General features: G+C 45.7%; 1 protein-coding gene across 1 annotated transcript in view; it reads left to right on the top strand.

The window, feature by feature from the left end:
• The first annotated feature begins 3199 nt into the window (after positions 1-3199).
• The window catches only part of B4GALT5 (beta-1,4-galactosyltransferase 5), a 76149-nt gene continuing 66008 nt past the window's right edge, over positions 3200-13340 (top strand). The window contains exon 1 of the mRNA XM_045885943.3: positions 3200-3511. Coding sequence (XP_045741899.1) covers positions 3397-3511 — 115 coding nt within the window. The 5' untranslated portion in view covers positions 3200-3396. The remainder of the gene's footprint in view (positions 3512-13340) is intronic.

The following is a 13340-nucleotide window of genomic DNA, read 5'->3' as shown; positions in this document are numbered from 1 at the left end:
ACTGGTGCCTTTTGATGACGAGAAATTCTTATCTTAATGCAGCCCATTTTATCAAAAATTTCCCCTCTGTTTGGTGTTTGTGTCCTCTGATAAATCTCTGCCCACCCCAAGGACATGAAGATATTCTTCTTTGCTTTCATCTAAAAGCTTTCTTGTGATCGTTCACATTTAGATTTATAATCCATCTTGAATTGATTTTGTGGATAGTGTAAGGTAGGAGTGAAGAGTCCTCTTTTTCCCCACGTGGAAATCCAACTGATCCAGCGCTAGTTCAGTTAACAAAACATTGCATGGTGGTATACGGCTGTTCACTGTATCATTCTCTCAACCTCCCTATAGGTTTAAAAATGTTTTAATAAAATGTTGGGAGAAATGATGAAAAAAAGGTACAGACGCGGTTGTAGGTAAATAAATACTATGGCAATCATTCCAAATGTAATGTATAAGCCTTGATTTGATACTGTTGAGAAAAACAGCTATAAAAGACATCCTTTAAGCAATTGGGGAAATTTAGGAATGCCCTGGCTGTTACAGCATATTACAGTGTGATATTATTGTGGTTAATGTAAGAGAATGTAATTTTTCTTAGGATTTTTGCTGAAGGATTTCTGCATGAAGTACCACCAGTAAGGCAGCAACTTACTTTTATTTATTTTTTAAAAGATTTTATTTATTTATTTGAGACAGAGAGAGCACATGAAAGGGGGGAGGGTCAGAGGCAGAAGCAGGCTCCCTGCCGAGCAGGGAGCCTGATGTGGGACTCGATCCCGGGACTCCAGGATCATGACCTGAGCCGAAGGCAGTTGTTTAACCAACTGAGCCACCCAGGCGCCCAGCAACTTACTTTTAAATAATTTGAGGTTTTGTGGCTCAGTCGTTAAGCGTCTGCCCTCGGCTCAGTTCATGATCCCAGGGTCCTGGGATAGAGCCCCGCATCGGGCTCCCTGCTCAGCGGGAACCCTGCTTCTCCCTCTCCCACTCCCCCTGCTTGTGTTCCCTCTCTCGCTGTGTCTCTCTCTGTCAAATAAATAAAATAAAGTCTTTAAAAATAAATAAATAAATAAATAATTTGAGGTGTGTGTGTGTGGGGGGGATCTGGACTTATGAATATAGAAAGATGAATCTGGAAAAATGGTAACAATCGATGAATCCAGGTGGAGAGTGCACAGGTGCTCCTTGTACTATTCTTTCAACTTGTCTGTATGTTTGGAAAATGTTTATTACAGACATGGTAGGGGAGGCGCCATGGTGTGCGCCCAACAAAAAGTAGCTGCAGGTCATATTATTCCAGCTAGTTTGACATTTCTGGTCTAGGGCCTCAGCTCAGCTATCTCACTTACTCCAAATCATCTGCCTGCGGCTATGGGCAACACTGGGTCCATTTTACAGACAATGAATAGAATCTGAGGGGTAAGTGACTTAGCCTAAGGTCACACAGCCAGCTGAGACCAAGCCAAGATTTGAACCCGAATCTGAATCAAAATTCTCTGCTTTTCTTTTTTGTTGTTTATGTTTCTTCTGCCCCATCATGTTTCCCAAGGGTGTTGGTCAGGTGAGAGCTATGTGCATTTACCGTGTGCCTGGCTTTGCTTGTTATTACTCAAATCCTCACAACAACCCCATGCAGTTATTACTAATAATATCCCCCATTTTACTGAGAGGCACAGATAGGTTAAGTACCTTGCCTAAAGTCACTCAGCTAAGAATGGAAGAGGTAAGAGTCAGGGAACCTAGATAGTCTGGCTCTAGAGCCCTCACTTGAAGGGTTAAACACTGTAGAAAGTAGGAAACACTTTAGGAATAGAAAGCAGGATTATTGTTGGTTCCCAAAGAATCCTGCCGAGTCGTCTCTCCTCCTGACTGCTTCTGCCAAGACAGCCTCTCCAGGTTGAGATGTGCTACACAGGGAACACTTTCCTCCCCAATTCAGCTGGCAGCTTCTCGAAGCTGGGGCTGGTTCTTCTAGGCTTCACCGTGAGTCTACGAGTCTGCGGTGATTGCCTAGGGTCTCTGGAGGTCTTTTGGCCTGAGGCTGATCTTAAAGCGTTGTTTTGGTTGCTGTGCACACTATCCTATTGAGTAGGATACCAGTATGCCTGCAGGATGAGAATTAGGAGCAGGAGGGAATGCTGAGGTAAGTTACCACCTAGTAGTCACAGGTTGGCTGTGGCAGGCAGGTCAGTTTTGATGTGAGCCCTTATTGCAAGGCTTGGGCGAACTGCTTCTCCGTCTAGGAGCCTCAGTTTCCTCATTTGTAGGATAGGAATAATAAGAGCACGCATTTTAGGGCTGCTGGGGCAGTTTAATGAGATAAGTAAAGACCCGCGTCTTTCCACGCAAGTCTTCGCATTGATAACCGTTATCATAACACTCCTTATGGTTCTGTGGGATGTGGACTTTGCCTTGCCTAGAGATCTAACCTTATTCCTGCCGCTCTCCTTGCCTCACTAGATCTTATCTGTGCTGACCTTGGAAAACCAGGAGACAGAGGAGGCTTTTTAACCTCAGGGTCTTTGTGCCTGCTCTTCACCCTTTTATGTCTCATCTCGTCTCATCTTCTCAACGAGGCCTTCCTTGACCACACTAGCCTACCTCCAATACATTCTCCTGTTTGTGTTCATATCATTTATCAGCACCCGATACTATGAATTGATGTCTCCTTTTCTCCTCCCATTTGAGTGTAAGTTCATGAAGGCAGATTTTGTCTGTTTTGTTCTTTGTAGAATCCCTAGCACCAAGAATAGTGTTTGGTCTACGTCTGGCCTTCAATAAATGGTGAATTGAATGAATGAATGAATGAATGAATGAATGAGGGAAGGTGTATGCCGAGCCCCTGTGCCTACAGTATCCGCTCCACTGTCGCAGTGGGCGACCAGCCGCGTCCGACATTGCAGACCGCCCCTTGGCTGCGGGGCTGGGGGCGCCCTTGCGCGGAGCCGGCCGGCACTTGAGCGACGCTCCCCGAAAGCCTGGGCGGTGGCTGCGCCAGAAGAGGGGCTGTCACCATTTAGCGACGTTCCCTGCGGGCCGCCGCTCCGCCGCGGGAGCCGGACCGGGCGGGGGGGGGGGTCAGGCGGAGAGCGCGCGCGCGCCGGTCTTTTGCGACGGTGCCCGGCGGCGCTGGACCCGCCCCCGCCCCGCCTCCCGCGCCGTCCGCCCCGCCCCGTCTCTGTCGCTGCGCTAGCTCCGGGCCGCTCTGGCCCCCGCCCGCTTCATGTGGCCCGGCCCGCGGCGGCCGGCGGCTGGGAGCGGCGAGGCGGCGGCTGGGAGCGGCGGCCCGAGAGGCCCGGGAGGTGGTGGCCGAGGCCCAGGCAGCGGCGGCGGCCCAGGAGGCGGCGGACGGGGAGCGGCGGGAGCAGGCCCGGCCCGACTCTCCAGCGGCCGCCCGGCTGCAGCATGCGCGTCCGCCGGGGGCTGCTGCGGCTGCCGCGCCGCTCGTTGCTGGCCGCGCTCTTCTTCTTCTCGCTCTCGTCCTCGCTGCTCTACTTCGTCTATGTGGCGCCCGGCATAGGTAGGAAGGGGGCCTGGGGGCCTGGGGGCCTGGGGGGGTGCCGCTCCGGCCTCGGGGGGGGGATCCCGGGAACCCCTCCCCCGCCCCACCCTGATGGGACTCAGGCCCTCAGAGGACCCCGGCCCCAGGCCACCCCGAGCCTGGCCCTCAGAAGACTGCGGGGACCCCGGCTCGACTCTCGGGAGACCCCACGCCCGGCCCTCGGGGGACGCCAGGACATTCCCGCCCTCTGCACCCCGACGGTCCCGGGAACCCATATCCCCCGCCAGCCTCCCACGCACCCCCGGCCCTCCTAACCCCATCCCCTGGCGAACCCGACGGTACCTCCATCCCCACCCCCCCGTGCCGGGACGCCCCCTTTCCCGCCCTTGCCCCCCTCGAGCCCCCCTTCCGGCTGCTCGGCTCGAGAACTCCCGCTCCTCCTCCCCCGGGGTCTCCCGAGGCCCCGGCTCCCGGCATTCCGCGGACCCCGAACCCCCTCCGCCCGCCCGCTTCTCCTAGCCGAGCCCAGGGGCTCGGGTCTCGAGGCGCCCCGCCTCCCCGGTTCGCATCCATCCTTCCCCTTTCCTCCCGGTTGAGTTCACCGTTTCCTGCTCCCCCTCCCTACCCTTTCTTCCCTCCACTTTCCTGTTACATCCACCTCCAGGTCCTCCTCCCCAGCATACACATTCTCCTTCTCCTAGTGGCCCCGTTTCTCAGCGGGTGACACCCCCCTCTTATGGAGGTCCACCCCCCATTCAGTCTAACCCCTGAGTTTCCCACGTCGCCTCCCCATCTCGGTCTCTCCCTCCTCCCCCAAGGGCACACCCTTGTTGTTACCTCCGCCCCTGTACCTCTTTTCCTTCCCCAAATTCTCCCCCCGCCCTCCTCCGGTCCTCGGCCACAGTTTCCTCCTTGAATGAAGACTTGGGGAGAGGGTGCTGTCTGGATCTTTCCACGCTTTCACTGCTGCCCTCTCCTAGTCTTGAGGTAGAAGGTGGCCCTTCAGTATTCTATGGTTCCTGCTCAGGGACCGAGAGGACATGTAAATTGGCCCTAGAGGAGGATTTGTGATAAGAGCCTTGGGGAAATGGTGCCAGGTGGGAAGGAGGAGCATGGAGAAAAAATGGAATGGGTACTCATTCTTCTCAAAGGCATGTCCTTTAAAGGCAAGACAGTCTCTGGGGAAACTGAACACTGCCCATAGACTTTGTAAGACCACTGAGCAGACATTTAGGACATGAAGAAAGAGACTGGAAGGAAATACAGCATGAGGGTTAAGGTTAGAGGACACTGAGGTCAGACTTGGATTCAAATCCCTGCCCTTTATGACCTTGGGCAAGTTACTAAGCCTCAGCTTTTCTCCTCTGTAAAATGGGAGTACTAATCCTAACCTCATAGGGTTTAAGGAAATAGATGAATTCCCTTTTAAAGCACATACGATGCATAGGAGTTTTGTTTTGTTTTTTAAAGCAGCTATTATATATAACTTTGGAGAAAGAAGGGAGTAGATGGAAAGTTTAAAGAATGTATTTGCCTGACATGGCATCACCACGGGCTCTAGAGAAAACTTCAGTTCAGGGTGAAAAAGTGACCAGAAGTTGCCGTTGGAGCTGGGGCAAGGAGAGTAAATTCTGCTCTAAAAAGTCTGGGTCATTTGGATGTTAGGAAAGGGTTGATGATTTAACTCTAGGGGAATGCTCTTTAGGATTGTAGTAATGACTAGTGCCATTCTCTGTTGACCTGTCAACACTGAACTAGCTGAATAGAGAACTTTCCAGATCGAGCAGGAGATTCTCTCCTGTTTTTTTTTTAGAGCATATTTCACTTGATCGTGAATATTGATGATTTGTACTATAAACTAGATCTGGGAAGGTAGAACAGGCAACATCAGATTGCCCTAACAGTTTATGAAGTATCTAAGGAAAAAGCATCCCTCTAGGAGAGTACAGTGTGTGGCCTGATGGATCAGATGAGGAGATAGGAATTTTGGCAGACCAAGAACAGGTGTGTAATTAGTGGAACTAATTGAGAAAAGAGGTCATTAGCATATTGGATATCAGACTTAATAACAATGGGTGTGAAATGATAGATTTGGACCTAGATGCAGTCTTGGAGCTGTAAGTGATGGGGGTTATTTCTGTTGTTTGTACATAAATCATCCATATCCAAATGGCAGAATAATCCCACTGGGATGGTGATCACCTTTTAGATTAGAAAGGTTAGAAGCCAGATTCTCCAGCAGAAATTACCCAAGGATAGATTTTTAGGTCAGTGGAACCCCAGTGTAAAGTGATGGGCATCTACTGTGCTTAGATTCTTGTATCACTGATAAGTGAAAAAGATGCAAAGCACTTAAATTTTCACTAGTTTCTCCTTAAATGGAAGTCTTCTGAAGGGCAGATCTACTTAGGACTCAAATTCTGTTAGTGGGAAAGGAGAGCCATAAAAAAGATGTGGAATGGCTTTAGGGTTCCTGCAAGCACAGTTGCATTCAGCAGTTTGGTGGTTTTGTTTGTGTGTGTGTTTTTAATCTTGGCTTTCTTTTTTTTTTTTTTTTTTTTTAAAGATTTTATTTATTTATTTGAGAGAGAGAGAATGAGAGACAGAGAGCACGAGAGGGAAGAGGGAAGAGGGCAGAGGGAGAAGCAGACCCTCTGCTGAGCAGGGAGCCCGATGCGGGACTTGATCCCAGGACTCCAGGATCATGACCTGAGCCGAAGGCAGTCGCTTAACCAACTGAGCCACCCAGGCGCCCCTAATCTTGGCTTTCTTGCTAATAGACTTAATTTTTCAAATGACCAGCTTTGGACAGTGGGGTGGCAGATCTTTCCAAAGGTTAAGGTAATCTAGAGAAATATAAGGTTTTATGTGCCTTGGGTTGTGAAGACCTTAATTTGAGACAATTATTAAAATGAGCTTAGAAAATAATATTAGGTTGAACCATTTGAAATTTCCGTTTTTGCAGGTCAAAAACAGTTGAAAAGTGTCAGCGTCATTGTAGCTCAACCTAATTCATTTCCAAAAAATGACAATCCTGACTTTTGGCATAATGGAAAGTGTTAGACATATTTCCTTCTGGGTTTAATTTTTTCCAGTCCTGCTTTTGAATTGCTGTGTATACCTTGTGACCGTGTTTTGCTCAAGGGCCTAAAGAGAAATCAGTCCAAAGAGTGTGTTACAACTATATTCAGAAATAGGTAGGCTTGAATTGAATTTGAGATAAGAGAAAAATCATGTTAGTTCTAAATGTTTTAAAGTTGTTCATATATGATATAATCCAGCCACAATGTCAGCCTGCCCATTGACTTAATATTTTTCAGATCTAATGCCAGCTCTTAATATTGGTGACCTATAGTCTTAGAGCAAAGGGAAATTTTCCTGGATTTGAGGGTCATCCGAAATGGGGCTAATGGTGCCATTTGACTTAGAAAATTGGATGCGAGGAGTGTTAACTAAATATGACTACGGTGTGTTTGTAGCAAATACAGAGTGTTCTCAGCTAATTTTAATATCTCTATCCCAATCCAGTTAGTGATTTCAAAGTATGGCTTCACTGGACATTACATTTTTGTTACTAATTCAAAAGTAGTGTCTTATATCAGCAGTTTGAAAGTAGAAATGAAAAGGATGGGGCAGAAGTGTGATGTGGGGGTGCCTGGGTGGCTCAGTCAGTTAAGTGTCCGCCTCGATCTCAGTTCAGGGCTTGAGCTCAGGGTGGTGAGTTCAAGCCCCGCATTGGGCTCCACTCCCACTTTCAAAAAAAGAGAAAAACAAAAAGAAAGAAACAGTGATGGAGATGGTGGATTTACTGACCTTTGCAAATTGGTAAAACAGTTACGGATTTTGAGAGAGGTGCCTGTGCGTGGTTAGAGGTAGTAGTCTATGTATTGATGAACCTTTATTAACTGAAGTTCTGCCACTTAAACTGATTTTTCTTTTGCCCTTTGATTATTGAGAAAAGGAAATGGGGAATGATTTTTCCCTTTGGTCTGCTTAGTTCCAAGAAAAGTTTGAGTTATGGCTGGCTTTTGGAAGGCAGGAACCAGTAATTCTAATCCCACCTCATTTGACCAAATGACCTTGAACAAGTCACTTGATTCTCTTCTACTTGGCAAAAATCCAAAGCTGTTTGGAAAACTAGAGCTGCATCTTAACCAAACTTTTTTTTTTTTTTTAAGATTTTATTTATTTGAGATAGAGCGAGAGAGCGTGTGCACGAGTGTGCATGCACAAGGTGGGCAGAGGGAGAGGGAGAAGCAGGCTCTCTGCTGAGCAGGGAGCCTGACGTGGGGCTCCGATCCTCAGAGCAGAGGCTTAATCGACTGAGCCACCCAGGTGCCCCTTAACCAAACTCTTAATGAGATGTTTTTACATTCAGAAAGTTGATCATTCATTCATTCTGTATAAATATCGGACCCAAGATTTTAGGTGTGTTTTATGTAATCAAATGCAACTTTTTCTTGTCTTTTCTTTTTTAAAGATTTTACTTATTTGAGAGAGCGAGAGAGACAGAGACAGCTAGAAAGAGCACAAGTGGGGAGTAGAGGGACCATGACCTGAGCCGAAGGCAGGCACTTAATCAACTGAGCTACCCAGGCGCCCCCCGAATGCAACTTTTTCAAATAACCACAGGAAAATTTCAGATTCCCCAGCTTAGTATGAGAACGGCCTCTCCCCCCCCCCCATGAAAATGCCCTCTAAATGCCTCAGTGCACATAGTTCTTGAGCTTTTGTAGAAGGATCTACATGCGGTGGAATGTGTGTTTCTTTATTGTAAAAAGGTAAAAAAGTCATCCTATTAAAGATCCTCACCTCCCACATGCTCATGAGCACTCACTCACCCAAATATTTTCTGAGTCGTGTCATTCTTAGAAGGAAACCATAATTAGGGAACAGGTTGAAGTTTTAAAACCAAACAGCACACTTTTGACCAGGACTTCGGTGATGTTTTACATCTTCCCTGAAGAATTTTGCTGTGTTGGAAACAAGGTCTGGGTTTGGAGTCAAAATGTCTTTAACGGTGAAAATACGCTAATCTTGGACAGTCTAGAAGCAATGTCAGTTACTGTTCCAGGCCATCAGTAGTGTAGCCAGTAAATGAGTCTGCTCGAATTCTTTTTTTTTTTATTTATTTAAAGATTTTATTTATTTATTTGACAGAGAGATAGACAGAAGAGCACAAGCAGAGGGAGAGGGAGAAGCAGGCTCTGCACTGAGCAGGGAACCCAATGCGGGACTCGATCCCAGGACCCTGAGATCATGACCAGGCGCCTGAGTCTGCTCGAATTCTGACATTTCTCCCAATTCCTGCCCACCGCCCTCCCCCGCCCCCAGCCTGACACGCCAGTGGGAGCAGCATATATTAAATTACCAGGAAGAAGGGTCTCTGTTGCTCTCTTTAGAACTCTTCAGGAGAGTAGAAATTCCAAAGCTGTAGAAGCCAAAATGCTATAGACTTCCCTAATTCTGCAGCTTTTTTGATCACAGAAGACCTGTCGGACACAACCATATAAAGCAAACAGAACTTGAGCATGCAAGAAATAAGGAATGTGATGCTGCTGAGACCTGTCAAAGAAATAGAGAAAATGAGGTTAACACTGGTCAAGATAAAGGATAATCAGAAGCAAACAGATTGGGTATGGCTTAAAAGAGGTTAATGGAGAGGTCTTGAGAGGCAGGCCTGCACTACTCGCGTTAAGAGTCCTTATTCTTTAGGTTTCTAATAATACTGCTAAGTAAACGTGTGCCTGCCTTTGCACAGTAGGTGTATTTTTGTAGAAGGTTGTGAGAAAATGAATTTGAGATCTATGGGTCAATAATTAGTATTTGAGTGTCCGCCTATCATGTTACCAGCTATGGGAGATACTTGAATTCTAGACTTCTGACTGCTGCTTTCGTTTTATAGATGATCGTCTAAGCCCATGCTGAGTCATTAACTCTCCCAAAGTTGAGAATGGTAAGATATCCCTGAGGCACACCCAATATGGTTGAAAAGACAAGATTAATCACAAGAAACAACTAGGGAAAAATAGAAGATAGTTTGTAGTAAGTTGCTACATTATATGATACTCATTCTTAATGAGATGGGAGTTCAGACAGAGGCATTCGTTCCCTTTTTTTTTTTTTTTAAGATTTTATTTATTTGACAGAGAGAGACACAGCGAGAGAGGGAACACAAGCAGGGGGAGTGGGAGAGGGAGAGGCAGCCTTCCCGCTGAGCAGGGAGCCCGATGCGGGGCTCGATCCCAGGACCCTGGGATCATGACCTGAGCTGAAGGCAGACGCTTAATGACTGAGCCACCCAGGCGCCCCAAGAGGCATTCGTTCCTTTATTCAGCCAGTAGTTCTTTTGAGTGCCTCCTCCTCGGTATTGAGCATTCTAGAAATGAATAAGGCAGAACGTTTCTACCGTCATGGTGGCTTTTATTTCAGTGAAAGGTTTTTGTTTTGCCCTTATGGTGCTTTTATCCTAATGGGGGCACAGCCAATACAGAAGACAATTTCAGATAGTGGTAGGAGTGACTGAGTGTTTTAGATTGAGTGGTTAGGGAAAGCCTTGTTGAAGAGGTGATACTTGCCTTGAAGGTGTAGAGTGAGTCACTTACAGGTTTTGGAGTGGGGGGCAGGGTGGGGATGGGGGGGCGGCGCCCAGCACATGTAAAAGCCCAGAGGCAAGGATGAGTTTGAGTGAAGGTTGACTGGATTTTTTCAGTGACGGGAGAGTGGTAGGAGATGAATTCAGAAAGGTGGGAGGGCTCAGGCCGTGTAGGACCCTGGAGCCATGGTTAAGGACTGTAGGAGTGAATAATAGCTTTGAAATCAGCCAGAACTAGGTTTGAATTAACCCACTGAATGGGCAGATTTTTTTTAAGATATTTACTTAGGACTGTAGGAGTGAATAATAGCTTTGAAATCAGCCAGAACTAGGTTTGAATCAACCCACTGAATGGGCAGATTTTTTTTAAGATATTTATTTTTAAGTAGGCTCTACACCCAGTGTGGGGCTAGAACTCACCACCCTGAGATTAAGAGTCACCTGCTCTACTGAGTGAGGCATCCCCAGGTACCTTGGGCAGATTATTTTCAATTTTCTTACCTACCAAGTAGAAGATACTATCTTCTACACGGTTGTTGTGAGAATTAAGTAAAGTATACATGTAAAAGGGCTTACACAGAGCTTGACACCAAGCTCCATGTTTATAATGATTATTTGTAAGTGGGAGATGTCCTATCTGGTCTCATGCTGGTGCGGCACGGAGCTGGGAGGCCGCAGGCTCCAGTCCGACTTTACCACCAATAACTAGATAGGAAGTGTTACCTCAGTTTTTCTCCTATCTGAACGGAGGACCTGGATGATAGTACAGATTCTAGGGTCCCTTTCAGATCTGAAGTTACATGAGTCTAAGCAAGCATGGGTTGAACCTTGAAGTGGAAGGAGGAATGACAACTTGTGACAAGTAAAAGCCCCCCATTTTTTTAAAATACAGATTTCCCCCTCACTTGGTGTCCCCCCTTTGGTGCAGTCCTGAGCGTGGCTTCTGTGGCGTGGCTAGAGTGGCAAAGTGTTTGTGTGAACCGACACATGGCCCGGCTTCACCCTTTGGGCTGATGAAGTTCACACTGTGCAGTCTGTTGTTTTCCGACACTTGCCCTAAAAAGAATTTTTGCACTGAAGTCTATATGTTTGAAATCACTATGATAAAAAATTTGTGTTGTCTTGGTCAAGGGAAAAAACTAAAAAGAATTTTATGGGAATATCTTCAGGATGTTAAGACCATTTCTCCCCCCTTTTTTCTTTTCTTTTCTTTTTTTTTTTCCTGTCCTTGGGGAAATCCTTTTAAGTTTTAATCTGCTAAATCCGTCCTTTCCCTAGTTTCACACTTTGGCGGTTAAGCATGAGAGAGAGCCCTGGACTCATCAGCTCCTGCCCCATCCTCTGTCCTCTAGGTAATTGGATGTTAAGTGAAAATGAGTATTACATTTTGACCCAGTAAATTCTTTTTTATATTGTGGCTTTATCCTGAAGAACACTCATGCCTCCTGCTGATCCCCTGAATGCAGTGTTTTCCCAGGCACAGGAGCCCCACTGAATCATTTGAAGTACTCTCTCTTCTCCAGTGCCCCTGTCCCGCCTCCTTTCGTTAGTTTGAGTAAGCAATTATTAGACTCTAGGTGGTGTTCTCCTCTTTCCCAGGTTACAGATACCCAGGTACTTTGCAGCGACTAGAAGGGAACCTGGTCATTGTTTCTGAGTTGCCTTAGTTACTGTCATCAATTATGAACAGTTCTCTGAGGCGATTTGTGGCCTAATTATGGTGATGAAAATGCTGTGGAGTGTCAGGTACAGACAGGCGAGGATTGTAGGGAAGCTCAGTGTTGTGTATTGAAACTTAATCTAGGCTATGCTAGTGAGCACGACTGTTTATTATTTTTATTAAAGAGATGTAAAACATGTAGATATAAAGAGGGAACTGTTTTCTTCACCCTCCAGGTGGTCCAAAAGTATGATTAATAGACATTTAAACCTTTTGCTCAGTTCTCATTGTTGAACAACCACGCACTCGGAAAGATGGGAAGACAGGAGTATTTTTTTCCTTGTAAAACTACTAATTATCCCATTTTAAGGAGTTCTGCATTTAGGCACCATGCCTAAATTATACTAAGGCTTTTGATGTATGCGTGTGTGTGTGTGTGTATAAATATTTTATTTATTTGAGAGAGAGTGAAAGCATGCGTGGGAGGAGGGGCAGAAGGAGAGAGAGAGAGAAAATCCCAAGCCTACTCCCTGCTGAGCATCAAACCTGATGGCAGGGGCTTCACCCCATGACCCTGAGATCATGACCTGAGCTGAAACCAAAAATCGGATGCCCAACCGACTGAGCCACCCAGGTGCCCCTTTATTTTCTGATTGGTAGACCATTGTCTTGTGAAGGTCAGAAAATAGCATTTTCCTAATTGCTGTGCTGTGGTCATGTTTGTGTATTAAAAAAAAAAAATCCTTTATTCCAGTTTAGAAAATGACAAATTGGCAACTTAAGGAAGTTAAATCATATGGACCAAAGATGGTAGTAGACTGGCTTTAGGATTTTTGATGTACTTATTATGAAACTATATACTTTATTTTTTATTTATTTTTTTTGAAACTATATACTTTAAATAAAAATATTTAATCTTTTAACTTATTAAGAAAAACTCACTAAGAAAAACTCACTTTATCCATATCCTCATAACCGATAGAGTAGTGATAGGAAGGTTTTCTGGATTGTGATTTTCTCGTACCTAGGATAGGGCCCAGCACATTGTACGCACTTAAACATTTAATGAAACAAATGAAGATAACTATTGTCTGGGTCAACCAGTCTCTTCATTGTTGGGATTGCATTTACTCTGCGGGAAGGATTGCTTCTTCTGTTAATCCTGATTTTGAAGTGATTCTGAATTCATTTTGCCCCACACTACTTTGGAGTGTTGTTTTCCTTGCTGTTTCTTTTGGGTAAATACATATAACATGATGTTGCTATGTATTTGGTAATTTAAATGTGTAATTCTGTGGCTTTAATTACATTCACAGTGTTATGCAACCATCACCAGTTTCTAAAAATTTCATCTCTCCAAGCAGAAACTCTGTTCCCATTAAGCCATAATTCCTCATTCCCCTCTTTCCTCAGCCCCTGTTAACATCTGATCTAATTTCTGTCAATATGACTTTGCCTTTTCTAGGTGCTTCACATAAGTGGAATCATCATATTGTTCTTTTGTATCTAGCTTATTTCACATCACATAGTGTTTTCAAGGCTCATCCATGTGATAGCATGTATCAGAACTTGATTCTTTTTATGGCTGCGTA

Source organism: Mirounga angustirostris, unplaced genomic scaffold (assembly GCF_029215605.1).
Source record: "Mirounga angustirostris isolate CCGP_5_RB_7025 unplaced genomic scaffold, mMirAng1.0.hap1 SCAF_10, whole genome shotgun sequence".
In the NCBI taxonomy this organism is placed as follows: domain Eukaryota; kingdom Metazoa; phylum Chordata; class Mammalia; order Carnivora; family Phocidae; genus Mirounga; species Mirounga angustirostris.
The sequence above is the reverse complement of the archived record's forward strand: the minus strand, read 5'-3'. Positions and strand labels throughout refer to the sequence as shown.